Source organism: Hemicordylus capensis, chromosome 6, assembly GCF_027244095.1.
Source record: "Hemicordylus capensis ecotype Gifberg chromosome 6, rHemCap1.1.pri, whole genome shotgun sequence".
NCBI lineage: Eukaryota > Metazoa > Chordata > Lepidosauria > Squamata > Cordylidae > Hemicordylus > Hemicordylus capensis.
Window position 1 is genome coordinate 105,516,905 of NC_069662.1, and position 19,414 is coordinate 105,536,318.

General features: G+C 43.3%; 1 protein-coding gene across 11 annotated transcripts in view; it reads right to left on the reverse strand.

Annotated features, from left to right (window-relative positions):
* RBMS3 (RNA binding motif single stranded interacting protein 3) overlaps positions 1-19,414 on the reverse strand; it is a 1,053,558-nt gene that overhangs the window by 10,843 nt on the left and 1,023,301 nt on the right. For 10 of the 11 annotated variants that reach the window (XM_053260504.1, XM_053260503.1, XM_053260501.1 and 7 more), the window contains one exon: positions 1,905-1,985. In XM_053260504.1, the coding sequence (XP_053116479.1) occupies positions 1,905-1,985 (81 nt within the window). Of the gene's footprint in view, positions 1-802; positions 1,251-1,904; positions 1,986-19,414 lie in introns of those variants that run through there. The other variant, XM_053260505.1, reaches the window with a different exon arrangement.

Here is a 19,414-nt window from a genome sequence, read left to right on the forward strand (position 1 = left end):
TAACATTGGCCCAACAGAGTTATTTCTCTCGTCATGACAGTGAGATCAGAATGAAGCCCCACCAAACAGGCACATTGGGATCGAGACACACAAAGTGCAGGATCTGTATCATGCTTTGGACAATGATGTATAGCCATTTTAGTATTCCCTGTATAAGTTATGCAAAGAATTGAAAAGTAAAAAACATAATAATTTGCTGTGCTTTTAAAAATCATGTACATAATAATACTTTAGAATCTGATGTAAAGATTCTTTTAAAGTTTGATTTTTGCTGTTTTGAAAACTAAATTAATTCTTTTTTATTATTATTGAAAGCATTTTGTGCTATTTTTATTACTTTATTTGTGTCCAAGCAATGGCAGGTGAACACAATTGGTTAAAAATCACTTTGTTGTACTTCAAAGTAGAAAACTAGGCGCAATAGCCCTAAAAACTTAATTGTTCTTGTTAAGTGTCCTATCTAAGTAAGCTGATAGATCATTCTGCACATTTTTTTTCTGCTGATGAGGTAGCCAATTACTTTTAAAGAGGCACTTAGAATCCCAACTCAGCAAGCTTTTTAAAAAAATGTAGCATGGTGTTCTTTTATGAAGATCAATGTAGAGTGTTCAAACAGGGTGTTATGGTAACGTTGACGGCAAAACATGATAGAGAGTGAAAAACCATTGTGCTGTGAAGATTTCAAAAGATGAATGAAACAGCAGTGATGTATCCAAATGCATGGGGGTGATTACTGAGGAGTACCAACGTTTGCAGGCAACACAGTGTAGAAGACTCCCCTGTGGAGCCCAATATTTACAGCAGAGTTGTGCCCACACAGCTCCTTGAGAAAAGCATCCTCACTCAGCTATCCAAGGAGTAGTAACTGCATCTACTCTAAAGGAGGCATAGTTCAAGACACAATTACTGAGTCCATGCTGTCCATCGAATAGAATTAGGTGATAAGTGGGTTAGAATGAAACTGTGAAGAACCAAAAAGAAATAAATGAATTTAAGAATGAACATCACCTTTCTCTCCCCTCCCCCACCAAGTATCCCTTTTTGTCCTTTTTTTTTTGGTCCAGAAGGCCTTATGAAGATGAACAGCAGCGGAGGTCAGACTGTAGCTCTCCTGGTAGCTTGTGCTCTACAGTGCCGAGTACATACTTACTCATTAGGCTGTCATCAGCAGGACTCAGCCCCAAGGAGGGAGGGAGCAAATCCTTCATCGAGGATGAAAAAGCACTCAGTCAGTGCAGCATCCTCCAGGTCTGCATATACAAGAGGAAGGTTTCCTTTGCTCAGTCACGGTTTCTGGTGGCTCTTGGCTTTCAGCAATCACCTATGGCATAAGTCTTATGCTAAGGACAGCATCAACCCCTTTTTGCTGCCTTCTCTTCTTGAACCTTTGGGTGTTTGCAGTCTGATGGTTGGCTTCTGTCCCCTTCCTGTTCCCATCTCCCTCCTTCCCCCATCTCCATGAAGAACTACTCAAGGGAATATTCAATTTCCTCTTTGATGAAAACAAAAAACAGACACAACACTTGCACATTATCTCTAGCAGAAGATTAAAGAAAACAAGTAGCTGATCCAGCCTTTAAAAGCAGTTAGAGATCTTTCCCCCAAATGAATTCAACAAAAGCCCTATTCAAACATTATGCTGTATGTGCATACAAGTGTCTGTACACATGTACATGTTTTCGGGTGAATGACTGTAATCAGTTTAAATATGAACCTGGGTACAGGTCCTGTCAAATGCAAGATACAGAAAGTGCACTACTGTACATGCATTGAACATAGAGTGTGAATAACTGTGTGTACAGCTCGGTATGCACATACACTGTACACAGATTGCATGTGTGTTGAACATAACATATAAATAGGGCTAAGGTCTACTTTACATGTACAGATACAGGTAAACTTACTTCAAGAGGGACAGCTGTTGGAGGCACAGGAGTGTACTGGGGAATGTAGGTCCCTTGCATAGGTGCAGCAGCCGTCATATACTAGAATAAGGCAAAAGCAAATCATTTTGAGCAATGTACAAAACTTGGAAAACTTTGCTCTTGATTTAAATGTCCACCATGCCCTACCCAATTAATTCCAGCAAGCAATTTCACAAAATATTAGGACTTCCAATCCACTGAACAATACCAATATATGTCAGGTGAAGTTACAGCTACTTATTAAGTGGTAGCCATTTAAGCATGCCACTGGAAGAAAAATGCCACTGAATTTGCATGATAAGTATAGTCAGTTGAACATGGCTGATCTATGGTAGCCATTTTGCACAATTAAGCTGCACGGTGATACAGCAGTCATATGACAAACATGGATGGTAATAAGAAACTGCTTTATGTAATAAGGAATGGGCAAATCCAGTGACACTTTTTAAAATCCCATTGATTTCAGCTGGAAAGTTAAGTGCTGCCTGAATTCTTTCCGACTGAAAAATTATTGGCACGTGGAGTGTTTTACATTGCTTATTTACACTCAAATGTAATAGCATACAGTGCTAGTGTATTCGTACCTAATGGGTTTTTAAGATGTCTTTAAGATGAGATGGTTAAATGTACATTTTTGTAAAAGTATGAAGCATGCCATAAATTCAGACTTTGAAGATATTTCTGTCTGACATCCGTACATGATGAAAACACAGGAGAATAATTCACTTAGGGACTAACATAAACGAAGCCAGTGTGCGGCCTCCTTGCTAAGTAATCCGAAGCATAGGCCCTCATTCCCAAACACATTTACTTTGGTGTAAGTCTCACAAATTTCAATTGAATTTATATCATGTAAGTATGCACTAATCACAGCCTTAATCCATGCTACCTTACAGCTATTTAAAATGAGAACAATTATATCTCTAGAGACCTGGAGAGAAAGAATAGCAGGAAAAGCAAAAGAAAGAAAGGGAACAGATGTTTCAGAACTTCCTTTTTTTATAGCTATGGCCACTTTCTTGGCTGTCTTCTATGCATGAATTAATTTTAATTTCCGGGAAGTCTTCCTAGCTACAAACATTAGGAATCCTCCTGAAAAGCTCTTGCCTCAAGTATTATAGAAATGTCCTTAATTACGAGTAGGGTTTTTTTTGACACTCTTACAGCTTTATTCCCTTCCTGCATTGCTTGTAGAGAAACTTGGCTGAAGGCAACAAATTGCTCAAATCCTTCACTGTCCTATCAGTATTAAGTTGTCACATCTAGACATTGCTTTGTTTTGACAGTATCCAACATTCACTGACAAAAATACTCATAGTTGTCTGCATGACTCCTCAAACATTATCTTCAAAGATGCACAGAAGATCAGAATGCTTCCAGAAAGTGCTTGATGAATTCTAAAATAATTAAGACACAGACCAGATTCTTCAGTTGAAATGGGAAGTGTTGGAGTTATTTGGTTTTATTCATTTTTAAATGTGCAGTAAACATTTTCTCTGGCTAATGGGGTAAATGAACTTTGAAATGTTTTGCTTTTATGCAGCTACATGACAATACTGTGATGCAGAAAAGCAAGGGAACAACAAACTTTGGATTGATAAATCCACTCAGAAAATAGCACCTTGACTTCAATTGAAATCTTCTCTACAAAGCAAAGGATTCAGTCCCACAACATCACTATTCTATTTAAAACAATGGTATATAGTAGGGGTGTGCGTTTTATTATAATTATTTCTTGTTTACACAGTCAGACAGGTGTTACTGACTGGTTTGTTTTATCCAGACATCGAGTCCTTCCCAAGGACTGGGGATGGGTGAATTTTATTGTCAATGTTGCTGCTATTGTTAGAGATATCGTCGTAGAATATAGGCTGTTCCCAGTAAAGTTGCTTTTTGTAATTGGCTGATGGTGATTTCTGTGGCCCCTATGGTGTTGAGGTGCTCTTCAAGTTGTTTTGGAATTGCACCTAGGGTGCCAATTACCAATGGGATTATTTTGGACTTTGAACTGGTGTCAGCAAAAATATTCAGATATTTATTAAAAAGCAATGAGCATGTGGAGTACACAGTTAACAATCAATGGCGAGACACATGGACAGGTAAGCATTAGAAGAGGCATTTTCCAAGGGGACTCACTATCCCCTCTGTTGTTTGTAATCGCCATGACCCCACTTTCACAAATACTCAACAAAACAGGCCTCGGATACCAAACATCTAAAATATCAATTAAATCAACCATCTGCTGTACATGGACGATCTGAAGTTGTATGGAAAGTTCCAGTCAGAAATCGAAACACTGCTAAACACTGTCTGTATATTCAGTAGCGATAAAGCAATGGAGTTTGGACTAGACAAGTGTGCTGCATTAATAATGAACAGGGGAAAAATAAGAAAAACAGAAGGAATAGAACTACCCAATGGAAGCAACATCAAGAGCCTGGAAGAGAAAGAACATTACAAATACTTGGGCATTCTCCAGGCTGATAACATCACACACACTGAAGTTAAAAGAAAAATTGGAAGTGAATACATCAGGAGAGTTAGAAAAATCCTCAAGTCCAAACTCAATGGCGGGAACACCATACAAGCCATAAACACCTGGGCTATACCTTTTGTCAGATACACTGCAGGAATAATAGACTGGACCCAGGCAGAGCCAGAGACGCTGGATCGTAAGACCAGGAAAATCATGACCATCAATCATGCTCTGCACCTCCACAGTGATGTAGATAGGCTGTACCTCCCTCGCAGCTCAGGTGGAAGAGGAATGCTGCAAGTCCATCAAACAGTTGAGGAGGAGAAAAGAGGCCTTGAAGAATATATCAAGGACAGTGAAGAAAAGGCACTTCAAATGGTCAAGAACGCGAAACTATTCAACACCAATGAAAGAAAGCAGGCCTGCAAGAAAGAACAAGTCAAGAACCGAGCAGAAAAATGGAAAAATAAGACCCTGCATAGTCAATATTTGCACAATATAAGTGGAAAATCAGACATCTCCAAGACCTGGCAATGGCTTAAAAATGGTTACTTGAAGAAAGAAATAGAGGGTTTAATACTGGCTGCGCAAGAACAGGCACTAAGAACAAATGCAATAAGAGCAAAAGTTGAAAAATCCACAACAAACAGCAAGTGCCGCCTTTGTAAAGAAGCAGATGAAACCGTGGACCACCTAATCAGCTGTTGTAAAAAGATCGCACAGACTGACTACAAAGAAAGGCATGACAAGGTAGCAGGGATGATATACTGGAACATCTGCAAAAAATACAAGCTACCTGTAGCCAAACATTGGTGGGACCATAAAATTGAAAAAGTTGAAGACAATGAAGATGTAAAAATATTATGGGACTTCCAACTACGAACAGACAAACATCTGCCACACAATACACCAGATATCACTGTAGTTGAGAAGAAAGAAAAACAAGTTAAAAGAATCGACATAGCAATACCAGGGGATAGCAGAATAGAAGAAAAAGAAATAGAAAAAATCACCAAATACAAAGATCTACAAATTGAAATTGAAAGGCTGTGGCAGAAAAAGACCAAAATAATCCCAGTGGTAATTGGCGCCCTGGGTGCAGTTCCAAAACAACTTGAAGAGCACCTCAACACCATAGGGGTCACAGAAATCACCATCAGCCAGTTACAAAAAGCAACTTTACTGGGAACAGCCTATATTCTGCAATGATATCTATAACAATTGGCAATAAAATTCAGCCATCCCAGGTCCTTGGGAAGGACTCGATGTCTGGATAAAACAAACCAGTCAGTAACACCTGTCTGACTGTGTAAACAAGAAATAATAATAATAATTCAATTTCTATACCACCCTTCCAAAAATGGCTCAGGGTGGTTTACACAGAGAAATAATAAATAAATAAGATAGCTCCCTGTCCCCAAATGGCTCACATTCTAAAAACCCCCCACAAGATAGACACCAGCAACATTCACTGGAGGTACTGTGCTGGGTGTTGATAGGGCCAGTTACTCTCCCTCTGCTAAATAAAGAGAATCACCATGGTAAAAGGTGCCTCTTTTCCCAGTTAGCAGGGGATTGTTTCGGATATAAAATGTTTTGTGCCCAAAACAGGCCATTTTGGCTGTTTTGTAGCCGAAACAAAACACCTAATGCTCAAAACAGAAAATTTTGTAGCTGAAACAAAATGTCCCTGTTTCAGATACAGAACGTTTTGTTTTTTCGGCTGTTTTGGAACTCCATTTTGCAATTGCGAAGTCTTTCTCCTTCAGTCTCCATTTTCAATTTTGTCATCTGTTTGAGTTTCTGGCCCTTCCAGCCTGCAGATTGGCCAGCGAAAGCATGGGCTGATCTGCAGGCAATTGCCTCCTTATTCCTTTTAAGGAAATTTAAGAGTAAAATTTACCCTCATTGGCCAGTGGGGCAGTGTCCATTTACCCTCATTGGCCAGTGGGACAGTGTGCAAAATGCATTTCATTGTTGCTGTTTCACACTGTTGTGTGTAGATCTATTGCATTTCTGGGTGGGATGTGGATTTGCATGACCTTTGGAAATCTGCCTGGTTCTTTGCAAAGCTCTGCTGTTGATGATGATCTGTGATGTGGATGTTATTTGGGGTGGATTTGGGGCAGAAAGGGAGCTTTGGGGGCAGAAGAATGGGTCAGGTCGTAGTGCCCCAATGGGTGCCTTCTGCCACCCAGATTCCAAAGGAATTGGGGAAAGGGCTCATTTTTAAATAATTTCTGAAGTTTACATGTTTTGGGGGCAGATTTGGGGCAGAAAGGGGGCCTGAGGGGCAAAACAGTGGGTTGGGTGGGAGTGCCCCAAGGGGTGCATGCCACAACCCAGATTCCAAAGGAATAAGGCAGATTTCTTAGGAATTGTTGAAGTTTACGCATCTTTAAGGTTTCAGTGGACCCATAACTCCACCTGGGGGGCACTGGGGTGGCCGGACATGAGTGGTGGTGTAGTGCACATAGGGTGCCAACCGCCCCCATGGGTTTCTAGCCCATTGGGTGCTGGGTTCTGTTGTTTCTGAGGTCTTCTGAGTGTAGATTCTCTGGTAGCATATGAGATTTTCAACAACAAACCATGAATCCACTCTCATATGCTACCAGAGAATCTGAATCTACACTCAAAACATCTCAGAAAAAACAGAACCTAGTACCCCATGGGTTAGCAACCCATGGGGGTGGTTGACACCCTATGTGCTCTGCACCACCACTCGCTCTGGGCCACCCTGGTGCCCCCTAAGTGCAGGAAACCTTCATCATTCCCTATGGGGAAGAACTTTAAAGATGTGTAAACTCCATTAAATCTTTAAAAGTCAACCCTCTGCCCAATTCCTTTGAAATAATTCTGGCAGCTTCCTTGCCCCCACTGGGCACTACCACCCATCCTACTCTGCTCTGGGCCACCCCGTTCCCCCCAACGTGAAGCTATACTTTTGCTGAAACCTTCGTTATTCCCTATGGGACAAATCTTAAACTTCAATAAATCACCAAAAACCAGCCCTTTGCCCAATTCCTCTGAAATTTGGGTGGTAGCTTCCACCCATTGGGCACTACCACCCACACCCACTAGTTTTGCCCCAGGGCCATTTTTTTAAATGCAAAACATTTCAGATTCAGATTTTGCAACTTCGAACAAAGAACAAAATGGGGGTGTTCCGATTTCGGGCCAAAAACAAAACAGAAAAAACAAACGCACAACCCTAGTATATAATTATATAAAGTATTTTTTTGCATGCTTGAAAAACATAAATGGCCCACAAACAAAATGCTTATTTCAATACTGTGCTGGATTACCAGAAAGGGCAGGTTTATCACATGATCTTTGCCAAGTTTCTAAGACAGAAGCCTCTGGTTCCTGGTGAGTGCATGTTCCCACAGGAGTGTCATGTGAACCAACGACTGGTTCCTGCCCCAGGTGAATCAGATTCTGAGATTTCTCCGCCCAACTCGGTTGTGCAAGTTAGACAAACCTTGTAGAATTCTGGGAAGTCCAGAGTGGGAACTGGCACTTGGCAGCTTCCCACACCACACTTGCCAGAAGTGTGCATGCACTGGGACCTGGAGGTTCCTGGAGTACTGACTTGGTGGTGGTCTTTGTTTGATTTTGCTGCAAAAGTTGTCATTTCCAAGGGGTGTGTGTGTGTGTGTGTGTGTGTGTGTGTGTGTGTGTGTGTGTGAGAGAGAGAGAGAGAGAGAGAGAGAGAGAGAGAGAGAGAGAGAGTGTCCTCTACTTTCTGCTGTTGCATGAACTTTTTTTGCACCAGTTTGCCACAATTGCTCACATCAACTATAGCTTAGGCAGTACTCTTTTAACTGAAAGGTCATCTTTACTACACAATTCCAGACGATCAGTGATCATGTAGTGCTTATATCAATATCACTGCACTACCATATTTTGGCCTCATATTTGGAGACATGATTTTTTTTTTAACATTTATATCCCGCTCTTCCTCCAAGGAGCCCAGAGCGGTGTACTACATACTTGAGTTTCTCTTTCACAACAACCCTGTGAAGTAGGTTAGGCTGAGAGAGAAGTGACTGGCCCAGAGTCACCCAGCTAGTTTCATGGCTGAATGGGGATTTGAACTCGGGTCTCCCTGGTCCTAGTCCAGCACTCTAACCACTATACCACGCTGGCTTTCATGATGACATTATTTATGTCAAAGGAAGCCTTCCAAAAGGATGGGGAGAGGGAATGCATTCCTTTTGCCCAGGCAACATGGCTAACACTCAGGGAGTGGGGGTGGCATTCACACTGCCTTTTTAGTATGGACTTGCCAGTTTTGTTCACTCAGTTCTTACAGAGCTTTTGCATATAGTTGGTCACAGGTTGTTATTGTCCAGTCTTTCCCCCATGTTTATTTCATTTTTTCCTGGAGCTGATTTGTGGTGATTTGTTGTTGTTTTTTAAATCATAGACAGAATTGCACTTCCTTTGTAGAAGATTCTGACATATGTATGAGAGTAACCAGTGACATATGATGGGACTAAGCCTATGACTTTATATTTATGTCATTTTAACTTATGTCAAAACATCAGATGTCCCACCTACATCACTGGAAGGATCTTGCTGGAATCCCCAGCCTCTCAGTAACCATATGACCAGAGATGAAAGCCATCATTTCACCACCATCAGCCACCTTAGGCCCAGTTTTCTGGAGTCTCCCAGACCTATTGGTCCTAGAGAGAGATGTTTTGAGATCCATGTGACTGGAAATGGCATATGTTTTGGTGCCATTTCCAGATCCTCTAATTACTGATTGCTGGGAATCTTGTGACTCATCTATGAACTTGCCCTGCTACTCTGAACCAACTGGGTGGGGTTTTAGACTCACAAGACCGATGATTTGGTGCTGCTTTATAAAGATCCATGCATTTAAGATGGCTATAAGCCTAGGTTGATGGCAGTAGGGGGGCCAGACCAGCAGTGGCCCGTGTCCAGCTGCCGCCGCAGCCCCACTCACCCTGCCCCCTACTTCTGATGTCAGACGTGGGGGTTAGCCACGCCCCCACATCTGACATCAGATGTGGGGGGGGGGGATGGTCTGGCTCCTGAATGGAACCGTGTGGCCCCATTCAGGAGTTAGATTCAGGCCAGTGCTGCATTCGCAGCATGGCCAGGAGCAGCTCTTCCCTGCCTTAAAGGCTCTTCTCTGCTCTTTGTTCGGGAGCTAGATCGAGGCCAGCACTGCATTCGCAGCACAGCCAGAAGTGGTTCTCCCTGCTTTTAAGGCAGGGAAGATCCGCTCCTGGCCACGCCGAGAACGCAGCGATGGCCATTTAACTCCCGAACAGGGCCACGCGGCCCCACTTGGGAACTAAACCAGCCCCCCTCACATCTGACATCAGACACGGGGGCCGTGTTGGGGCCGTGAGGCACAGCAGGCAGCGGCCTGGGTTCTTTGAACCCGGTCGCCCAATTGTGGCTATGCCCCTGATTGATGGGTCTTGGGTTTCCTATTCTTCATCTTCTGACTTCTTGGACCTCTAGATCTCTCTGGCTGATTTTCTAAAGTTGTGCAGAAGCAAGTGTTGAGCTTGCAGAGACTTTCTTCCTGTGATTTGTAGTCCTGGGAAGTCAATACTCTCCCTTTATCTGGGTGCACACTACACACCTGAATAACATCTGTATAAAAATTCTGACTGAACTAGGCAACCACGTGTGACTGGATCAAGTTGAAGAAGCACTGACCTGGTTGCCTTGGCAACAAGGATGTGTTATTTCTTCCCCTTAATACTCACCCACTAGCAAACAGTTTGCCAAAAAGTTATGTGTGTTTTGTATTAAAACCGTTTGTGAAATTTACCATATCCCATTTCAATACTTTATTCTGTCTACAGAATTCAGCAGTACTCTATTCTATGTACAGCTTCCTGAAGTTATTTCCTTTTGTTGTTTAATGGCTTCATCCAGTCTGAGACATACTGCAGTATAGGAAGGTCCCACATCAAAAACCTTGCCATAGTAGGATATTATATTTCTGCCAAGGAAAGAACTCAATTCCCCTTACTTTGGATACTGTTCAGATGTTACTTACAAGGGGGTGAGTGGGAATCTCAACCTGGTAACTGCCTTAGGTTTTCACATGCCTCCCTGCCGCATCTACTGTGGCAGGAAATAAATATTTGATCCAGACTGTGCCACATTTATTTGGACATATTTTCCCTGACCTCACAGTCTGTTTTCAGAACAAATGAGGGAATGTTGGTCCTCGCAAGCACGATGAGGTGGAGGGGCGGGGTTGTGCCCCCATCACATGAGGCAGGCACGGGTGCCATCTTGCCTTCCCCTCCATGTGACAGGGATCAACCAATGAGGGGACGAGGTGGGCTGCTTGGCTCCCGGCAGCTTCCATTCCGGGCACAGGGCTAAACAAAGGTTTGCCCCACTTTTGTGGCAGGAGAGTGCGGGTGCTGGGTAGGTAGCTTGATTAACGGTGTTCGGCGGGAGGGCCATTTGGGGTGAGGGGGGCCAAGGAACAGGCTTTTAGGGTTTTTGCGGCCTGGAGGGTTGGAAATGGCCCCCACTTGGCAAGTGGCTTGACTCACCAACTCAGAGCTTTGGCGGCTTGAGTTGGGGGTGGGCCAGGTTGCCCCCCCCCTCAGAGGGGGGAAACCTCATGGTGAGAGGAAGTCAGGACCTGGTGCCTGACCGAATCAGTGCCCGTCTCCTCGCCTTGGTGTGGGACGGCCCTCCCTAGGAGGCGGTCCCACATGGGAAGAGTACCTGCACTCTGGTTAGTTAGGTACTTCGTTGCAAGTCTTATTCTGCTGTACATTAATAAAGTGGCCCTATTTTACTCCGAGTGTGTTTTGTCTTCATTGGGGCTGGGGGTGCAATTAAGTCATCATTTCAAGAAGATTACATTATCCGTTACTTTAATTTTTCTACTCTAGTGAGTGAACTGGGGAGGGCTGCATGTGCTTAGGACTTGTCTTGGGTTAAGAATGATTTCTCCCTTGATGTGTTGCCTAGAAGACCACACAGTATGGGAATCAGGACATGGCCATGCACTGACTTGCTGGGCTCTTGGCTCAACCAGAAATAGACCTTCAGTTGTTTATATATAAACAAAACCGTGGTCATTCCTACTTCGTAACTTCGTAAATATTTTTATTACTACAGGCCTGTTACAAAACTATTAAAGGACTTGACAAATGCAGCACCCTAAAGATCCAAATCTTTCTGCTATGTACTCTCAAAATTGTTTCAACCCCCAATAGTTACAGTCTAGCTGAACTCTGAAAGTATTGGGGGCTTTGCATATACCATCTCTTAATGCAGCTATCACACCAAAGCTGAAATTGACTTTGCTAGGGGCACCTCCTGGTTTGATGGCCATGATGAAACCCATATTTTGTGTCATTCTGGAGCACAGTGTTAATGAATTAGCATGTGGGGATCCACAGTGTTCATGCCAGCTCTTAAAATCCAAGTCTAGACACTGCATCACTAATCTAGCTATGTAAAAGTGTCTGAATTACTGGAGAAATGGATGTAAAACAAATTGCTGCTGAGTACATCTTAGCACTAAAGCTTTCGTTACAGTTTATCTCCTGCTCTCTTCCTTGAAGCCCGTCTGGCAAAATATCTTTCACCTTTGGTGCCTAGTGTTAAAATCAGATGCATGTTGTCCCCAGCTTTTATACCTCCATTTTATTAAACCTCTGCCCATGCCATTTAACTTTAACAATAATTTTGCTGTGAACTAAGAATAAAAAATATTACTTTGTCATTGGGTAGGACAATGTATTACTGAAGTGATATAGCATACTGCGTTATTCTGCCTTTACACAGCATTGTGCACACTACAAAATAGTTTGGAAAAACAACTGTGAAACGTGGGGCAGAGGTCAGTCTGAGACATATACGTTCAAAGTTCTTGTAGCCAACTAGAGCATACTAGATAAAATTATGATAGTTTTCTAATTAAAAATTGGCAGACATCTAGACTAATGCTGCACTACCAATTTCACTAAGTCAGAAGCTTGTGTTCCAGACTAGTGTTGCACTGGTGCAAGAAGATGCAATTGCATGACCTGTGGTGAACTTTCTGCTGTGAAACCTCTTCCATGCATGTTGGAGAGAATGACCTGCTATCCTTGTTGCACAAGCATGTTTGTGCAAGTGGACCAAGAGCACAAGAGACTGAGCAACTCTGCACATCCACTCGGATATCTGACCATCTTTGTGGGTGCATCTTTATTTGTTACGCCAGTACAACATTAGTCTGGATGTCAGCCACAATATATTTCCTTTAAAATATCCATTAATTACCTAGACAGAATGCCTGGTACATAAATGCAAACTGATCACATATTTTCATCAGATAATGGCTTAACTTCCCTAAATGCCAACCTGGAGCCGGTAATGGGCTAGATGAGGTTAACAAACTGAAATTGAATCCAAATAAGACGGAGGTACTTACAGTACTGTCAAGGGCCAGAGATCGAGAGCTGCTTTAGATCTCCCTGTTCTGGTTACACTCCCCCAGAAAGAACAAGTACATAGCTCAGGGGTACTCCTGGATCCAAAACTCTCTTTGGGCTCTCAAATTAAGGTAACAAACAGGGGCACTTTTTATCAGCTTCAGCTGATAAGTCAGCTACACCCATTTCTGGAGGAAAACGGCCTTAGAACAGTGGTACATATGCTGGTAACCTCCTACTGTAAGGTACTCTATGTGGGACTGCCTTTCTACATAGTCCAAAAACTACAGTTTGTGAAGTATGCGGGAGGCAGACTGGTCTCTGGGATAATCCGAAGATACCATAAAACACCAATCTTAAAAGAAAAGCACTGGCTGCCAATATGTTTTTGAGCAAAATACAAAGTTCTGGTTACTATCTATTAAGCCCTTAATGTCTTTAGTCCAGGGTATTTAAGACAGCACCTTTTTTGTTATGAACCTATTAAGATCATCTGGGGTGGTCCAGTTATGGCTACCACTGGCTCATTTGGTGGCTACTCAGGACTGGGCTTTTTCTGTGGCTGCCCTTAGGCTCTAGAATGCATTCTCTGTTAAAATCAGAGTTTCTCCATCTCTGGCTGTTCTTAAAAAGACCCTTAAGACACACCTGTCTTCTCAGACTTTTAATTAATTGTAACTGGTTTTGTATCATAATTATTTTAATCATTTTATCTTTTTTTATATTTGTTGAGCCAGCGTGGTGTAGTGGTTAGAGTGCTGGACTAGGACCAGGGAGACCCGAGTTCAAATCCCCATTCAGCCATGAAACTAGCTGGGTGACTCTGGGCCAGTCACTTCTCTCTCAGCCTAACCTACTTCACAGGGTTGCTGTGAAAGAGAAACTCAAGTATGTAGTACACCGCTCTGGGCTCCTTGGAGGAAGAGCAGGATATAAATGTAAAAATAATAATAATAAAATAATAACTTACGTACACTGCCTAGGGATGCACATGTCAGGTGGTTTAGAAATGTGCTAGATAGACAAATAGATAGATAGAGGGCAACACGTGGACCATCACAGATTGGCAAGTACGGAAACTGATGGCCTAAAAATTTATACTTCAAGCATCTACTTAATTATGAAGAAAAACCTGTTTAATTATGAACAAACTGGATTGGTGGAAATGATTAAATAGAGATATAAAACATAATGCAAACTTACAGTTCAAAGCTATAAACTAACCAAATGGTAAAGTTAAAATCAGACACAAGTAACCCAATGCAAAATCCTAACCTGATATTGCAAGCTGACCCAGAACACCCTGTTTATTTATGGCAGTGACATACAGCTTTTCAAGTGAACCTCCCAAAATTGTTGTTGGTGAAGTTGTTTACAGAGCCCTGAAGTTAGTCCATCCACTATGGAACCAACTAGATTTCTACAAGCTTAATATAATGTGACTGAAAATGTCCGAGGACCAGTAAATGGAGTTGCTCCACATGAATTCCACAGGGTGCCACTGTAGCTACATCAGCACACGCCACTCTATGCACCACTGAAGCTATGCATTCCTGTCAGAGTGGAGGAACCTATAAATAATCACAGTATACATTACTACAAGAAAAGTAGTCACCATAGGCCTCCTCCAAGAGGTAGATAAATGTGAAGCTGTCTTATATTGAATCAGATCACTGGTCTATATAGCTCAGTATTGCCTACACTGAGGTTTCAGAGAGATCTTCCCAGTCCTACCTGAAGATGTCAGGAACTGAGCCTCAGATGTCCTATCACTGAACTATAGCCCCAGCCCCATACTGTAGCTTTTTAAAAAATCAGTGATACAGGAGAGATGTGCATGAATGACTTAAAATATAATGTGAGATGTAGACCTAAACACTTGGTTATAGGAACCTTGTGCAGTTGAGCATCTTACTGGGGATAAACTTAAAGATGTTGCAGGACCATGATCAATTGTTATATGCATGTGCTCATGGCAACATCCTGTCTCAATGCCATTATCAACTATTATCAAGTGAAGTAGAATCTCTGTTAGTGCTCAATGCCTTAAATGCATTGCCCGGCATTCATTCATTCATTCATTTAGCAAATTAGACATGTATCTGCTCTATGATACACAGATCATATAAGTTCATATGCTTATATGGAATAGAACTATTTGTTAAGAGCTTCTTTTTAGCCACATTAATGTATATCTATGGATTTGGGGGGGGGAAATAAGTAAGAAAGGAAATTTGAAATCATGTTAAAACCAGGGTGGATTTGATTTAAATCAAACTGATTTAAATCACGATTTAAATCACTAGCAGGGTGGATAAAAATAAAAAAAATCCAATTTAAATAAAAAAAATTTGATTTTTTTGATTTAAATCGGATTTTTTTTATTTTTATCCACCCTGCTAGTGATTTAAATCGTGATTTAAATCGTGATTTAAATCAGTTTGATTTAAATCAAATCCACCCTGGTTAAAACAAAACACAACTGTAAATTAAATCAGTCTTAACATCTCCTCCTGCTTTGCTTCCTCCCATTTCTTCTAAATGGGCCCAATTGGCAGTTTTATTCACTGGTGGCAGTACTGAAGAGAGGTAGGAGTGAAATTGTTCAGTATTGTTCAGGCTTTGGCACAACAATCATTCAGGATTTGGCACAACAATCTCTAAACCATTCCTTATTTGGACTTTGCCATCTATGCCCCTTCCATCCATCCCTTTATGCCATTTTAGAGCAGCAAAAACAAAAACAAGGGGTGAAAGTTGCCTCTATGAGAACTGTGATTGTCAGAAGCACTGAATAAGCAAACCCTATAACACCCCACTTGAAAGCAACTTGCAGCCCAGTCCTGTAAAATCTTAGTCAGGTGTATGAGCTGAATTCAGTGGGACTTACGCCCAAGTAAGAGTACATGGAGTTCTGCCTTAGAATACTAATGCTGGAGCTCTTCCACTTTGGCTCTGGCTAAATTGGGAATTGTATACAGAGGTGCACCCCGCAGACCATGGGGACTGGGTCCGGTCTTCCAAGGTCTGGGGGGATCCTCCAAATGGCCAGGAGGTCTCGGCAGCTGCTCTGTGCCTGCCCCGCCAAACCTCCGTTTTTGGGGCTTTTTACTCCCCCCATTACCACCGGGGGGTACCTGGGGGGCAGAGCAGTCCTTCTCCATTCTCCCCCCTCCCCCGGTGGTGGAGAGACTGGAGAGATGCTGGCCATGTCCATTCAGGCCAGTGTCTTTAACAAACTGCAAGGCATGCCTGTGCAGTTTAGAGATTGTTGACCATCTCTAGACTGTGCAGGTGCACCTTGCACATTATTAAAGACACTGGCCTGCATGGGCACAACCAGTGTCCCTCCGGTCTCTCTGCTGCTGGGGGAGGGGGAGGGGGGAGAAGGGAGAATGACTTGGGAGGGGGGCTCCCCCCGCAGGCACCCTTTGGCTGCGGGAAGGAAAAAAAATTCTTTAAACTGGAGATTTGGTGGGGTGGGCCCTCCAAAGGAGGTTTCAGGGGCCCTCATGTGCAGGGGTGGCCTTCGTGGCTGGGGGATCTGGGTGCCCAAATCATTTTGGTGCACCCCGGATTCTGTAGTATTGATATTATGTAATAAGGGGCTTGATCTTTAGACAAAGTGTTTTGAAGGTTTTACTCAGCATATTTCTCGGTGAGGTAGTAACCCTGAATCAGGGCTGTCAAACTGCACACAGCAGGCTAAGGCTCACATGACTGAATGACAGAATACTAGCACATCAGGGAGAAAGCTAGGCTAGCACTTTTCTCCCTGACATTTAGTTTTCAAGCCTTTCCAGACAGCAATGTATACCACCTTGATTTCTGTTTCTTATAGGCAGTACTGCTGGATGGCCAGACAGCGCACAGCTTTTCCTGCATTTTTGTCCACCGTTAGCCTTGTAATCCGCAAGAGAACAGAACGTTTTCAAGACTGCTTTTTTATTGTCTTAAATGCAGAAGGTAAAATATTCTACCAGTAGGAGTGGTGAGTGGGCAGATTATGCGCAAACTGTAGAGGTGTGGTTATCTGCATCAGTGGTGATGCAGGAAAGGGTTCGATCCAAGATTAACACACACACACACACACACACACACACCCCGCACACACCCTTACTTTCACACCTGGGCAATTATACACAGCGCTTTCCCAGTCCACAGCTTCATCAATCCCCGGCTCACTTACTTTTTACATTTTTAAAGGTGTTTTGGTGGCATAGCACTTTCCATGCCACGCATCGATTCACCTTGCTGCCCCTACTAACCTCACTTTCTATGTGTTTGAACTTCTTAGAGTAGTGCTGGGCACTCTTCGGCACCATGCTGGTAAAGGTGCTTGGTGGTGTCCTGGTCTCAGAGGCAGGCAGAGGCAGGGAAGAGGTGGGTGTCAGGCTGCTGCACTATGCAAGGGGTGCAAGTCAGCAACTACAGGCATTTGGCCATGCCTCAGGGTCAGGAGTTGGCTCTGCCAAGCCTATTCAGCCCTACCTAGTCAGCCCTATTGAGCAAGGGGTGATAATACCCCTTCTCCCCCAGAAGTTCAGGTGAGTTGGCAGGTTGTGAAAAATGGGTAAGTGTGGTGGTGGAAGAAGAAGACCAAATGTGCATTAACTACACGTGTGGCAAAGGGGTTATAGAATCCACCTCGCATGTTATTCTTTACTGTGATTTGTATAGTGAACCCCGTTTAAGACTTGTATCTCCTATGTTAGATAATTTGCCTGGCTGGTCTGATGAATTTTATTTAAATTATCTTTTAACTAATGTGGACACTGATATTATCTCTGTTTTGGCCAGGTTTTGTTATATTGTTTGTAAAATACGTACTGGTTTATTGTAAATGTTTGCTGGTCAACGACCAAATAAACTTAAACTTAACTTATGAAGCTGAAGGCCATTTCAGGAGGGCAGCATGGAAGCTAATGTTCATTCATTATGGGGCCATGACCAGACAGCAAAAGAGAAACACCACATAATATTCCTTCACACTTTGGATTCTTTAGTGTGCATGGATGGCAATATGTTCCTGCAGAGCCAAAGGCTTTTACAAAAGCCCTAGCAGTAGAAACGCAAACATGAAGCTGTAAAACTAGAGGCTTTTAGAGAGCCATAGCAGCAGAGTGGCATGCTGTAACAACAACAAAATTTTGGCATTTTTATATGTAAATATTGTAATATATATAAACTGTGTTGAATCACTGCCTCGACTGTCAGTTTGCACTGCTTTTGTCTCTAAGTTGTCTTCTCTGCAGAGCATGTGTAGTGCCAGCTGCAGAGCCGGCAGAGATAGTGGGTGAGGACTGGAAGGGAGAGAAGGTGGGACATTAGAAAGAGGAAAGGGATAGTGGGTGGGATACTGGGAGGAGAGGGCAGCCCTGGCGGACCAATAGCCACAATACTTCATGCTGGATATATACAGAGGCGAGTCGCACGATCGGTGAGACCCGCCTTCAGAGGGTTTGCGGGGAGAGCGGGCTTAGCCCGCTCTCCCTGCAGACGATCCCCAGACAGCCCAGAATCCCCACGACTGCTGGCTCTGTCACGGAGCCAGTGGGGGCTGCGGGGATTGGGGGCCGCATGGCCCCCAGAAGTTCCAGGATGCTCTGCGCAAGCACGTGGGGCATCCTGGAGAGATACCTCCCTCAGAGTCAGGAGGCTTGTTTCAGCCTCCTACTGGGGGGGGGGGTGTCTCTTCGTGTGGTGCCTTGGTGCGGAGCCACGCTGCGGCAATACACAATCAAAAACATGGGGTTAGCAGAGCACCCCTGGCCCTGTACTGCCACTTCCAATGCCACCTCCCAGCACAGTTAAGAGCAGGATTTTGCTTCCGTGCCTGACTGCTTTGCAGAGGAAGCAGTGCTTTCTGCCAGTGAACCCTCTCATCAGCTACTGCTATAACACTAAAATAACCTTACTAATATGATATGCTGCCTAGATGACGTTGCCTTATACCAAATCAGACCATTGGTCTATCTAGCTCTGTATTGTAGATTAACTGGTAGTAGCTCTACAGAGTTTCAGATGGAGACCCTGAAAAGATGACCTTGTGGTAGCAAGCATGAATCATCCCCTTTGCAAATCAGGGTCCACCCTGGTGGGCCTACGGGGTGGACCTAAGCATGTGAGCACAGTCTGATGTAAGATATACACTTTAGGAGATGGGACTATAGCTCAGTGGTAGAGCATCTGTTTGCATGCAGAAGGCCCTAGGTTCACTTCTTGGCATCTCCATGAAGGGGTGGAAGACATTTCTACCGGGAACCTTAGAGAGCTACTGCCAATTAATGCAGACACAATACTGAGCTAGATGGACCAATGGTCTCTTGGTATAAGGCAAGCTTCCTATATTCCTGTGTTCTAGAGATGGGTCTTTCTCAGCCATATCTGGAGATGCCTGTGATGAGACCTAGGAACTTCTGCATGCAAACCAAATGCTCTACCATGAGCGACAGTCCCTTTTTCTTCTGTGTAGACTACATGCCCATACCACCACCACCACCACCACCACCACCACCACCACCACCACCACCCAGAAGTGGAATTAAACTTCAGTATGTTATAAAGCTGTA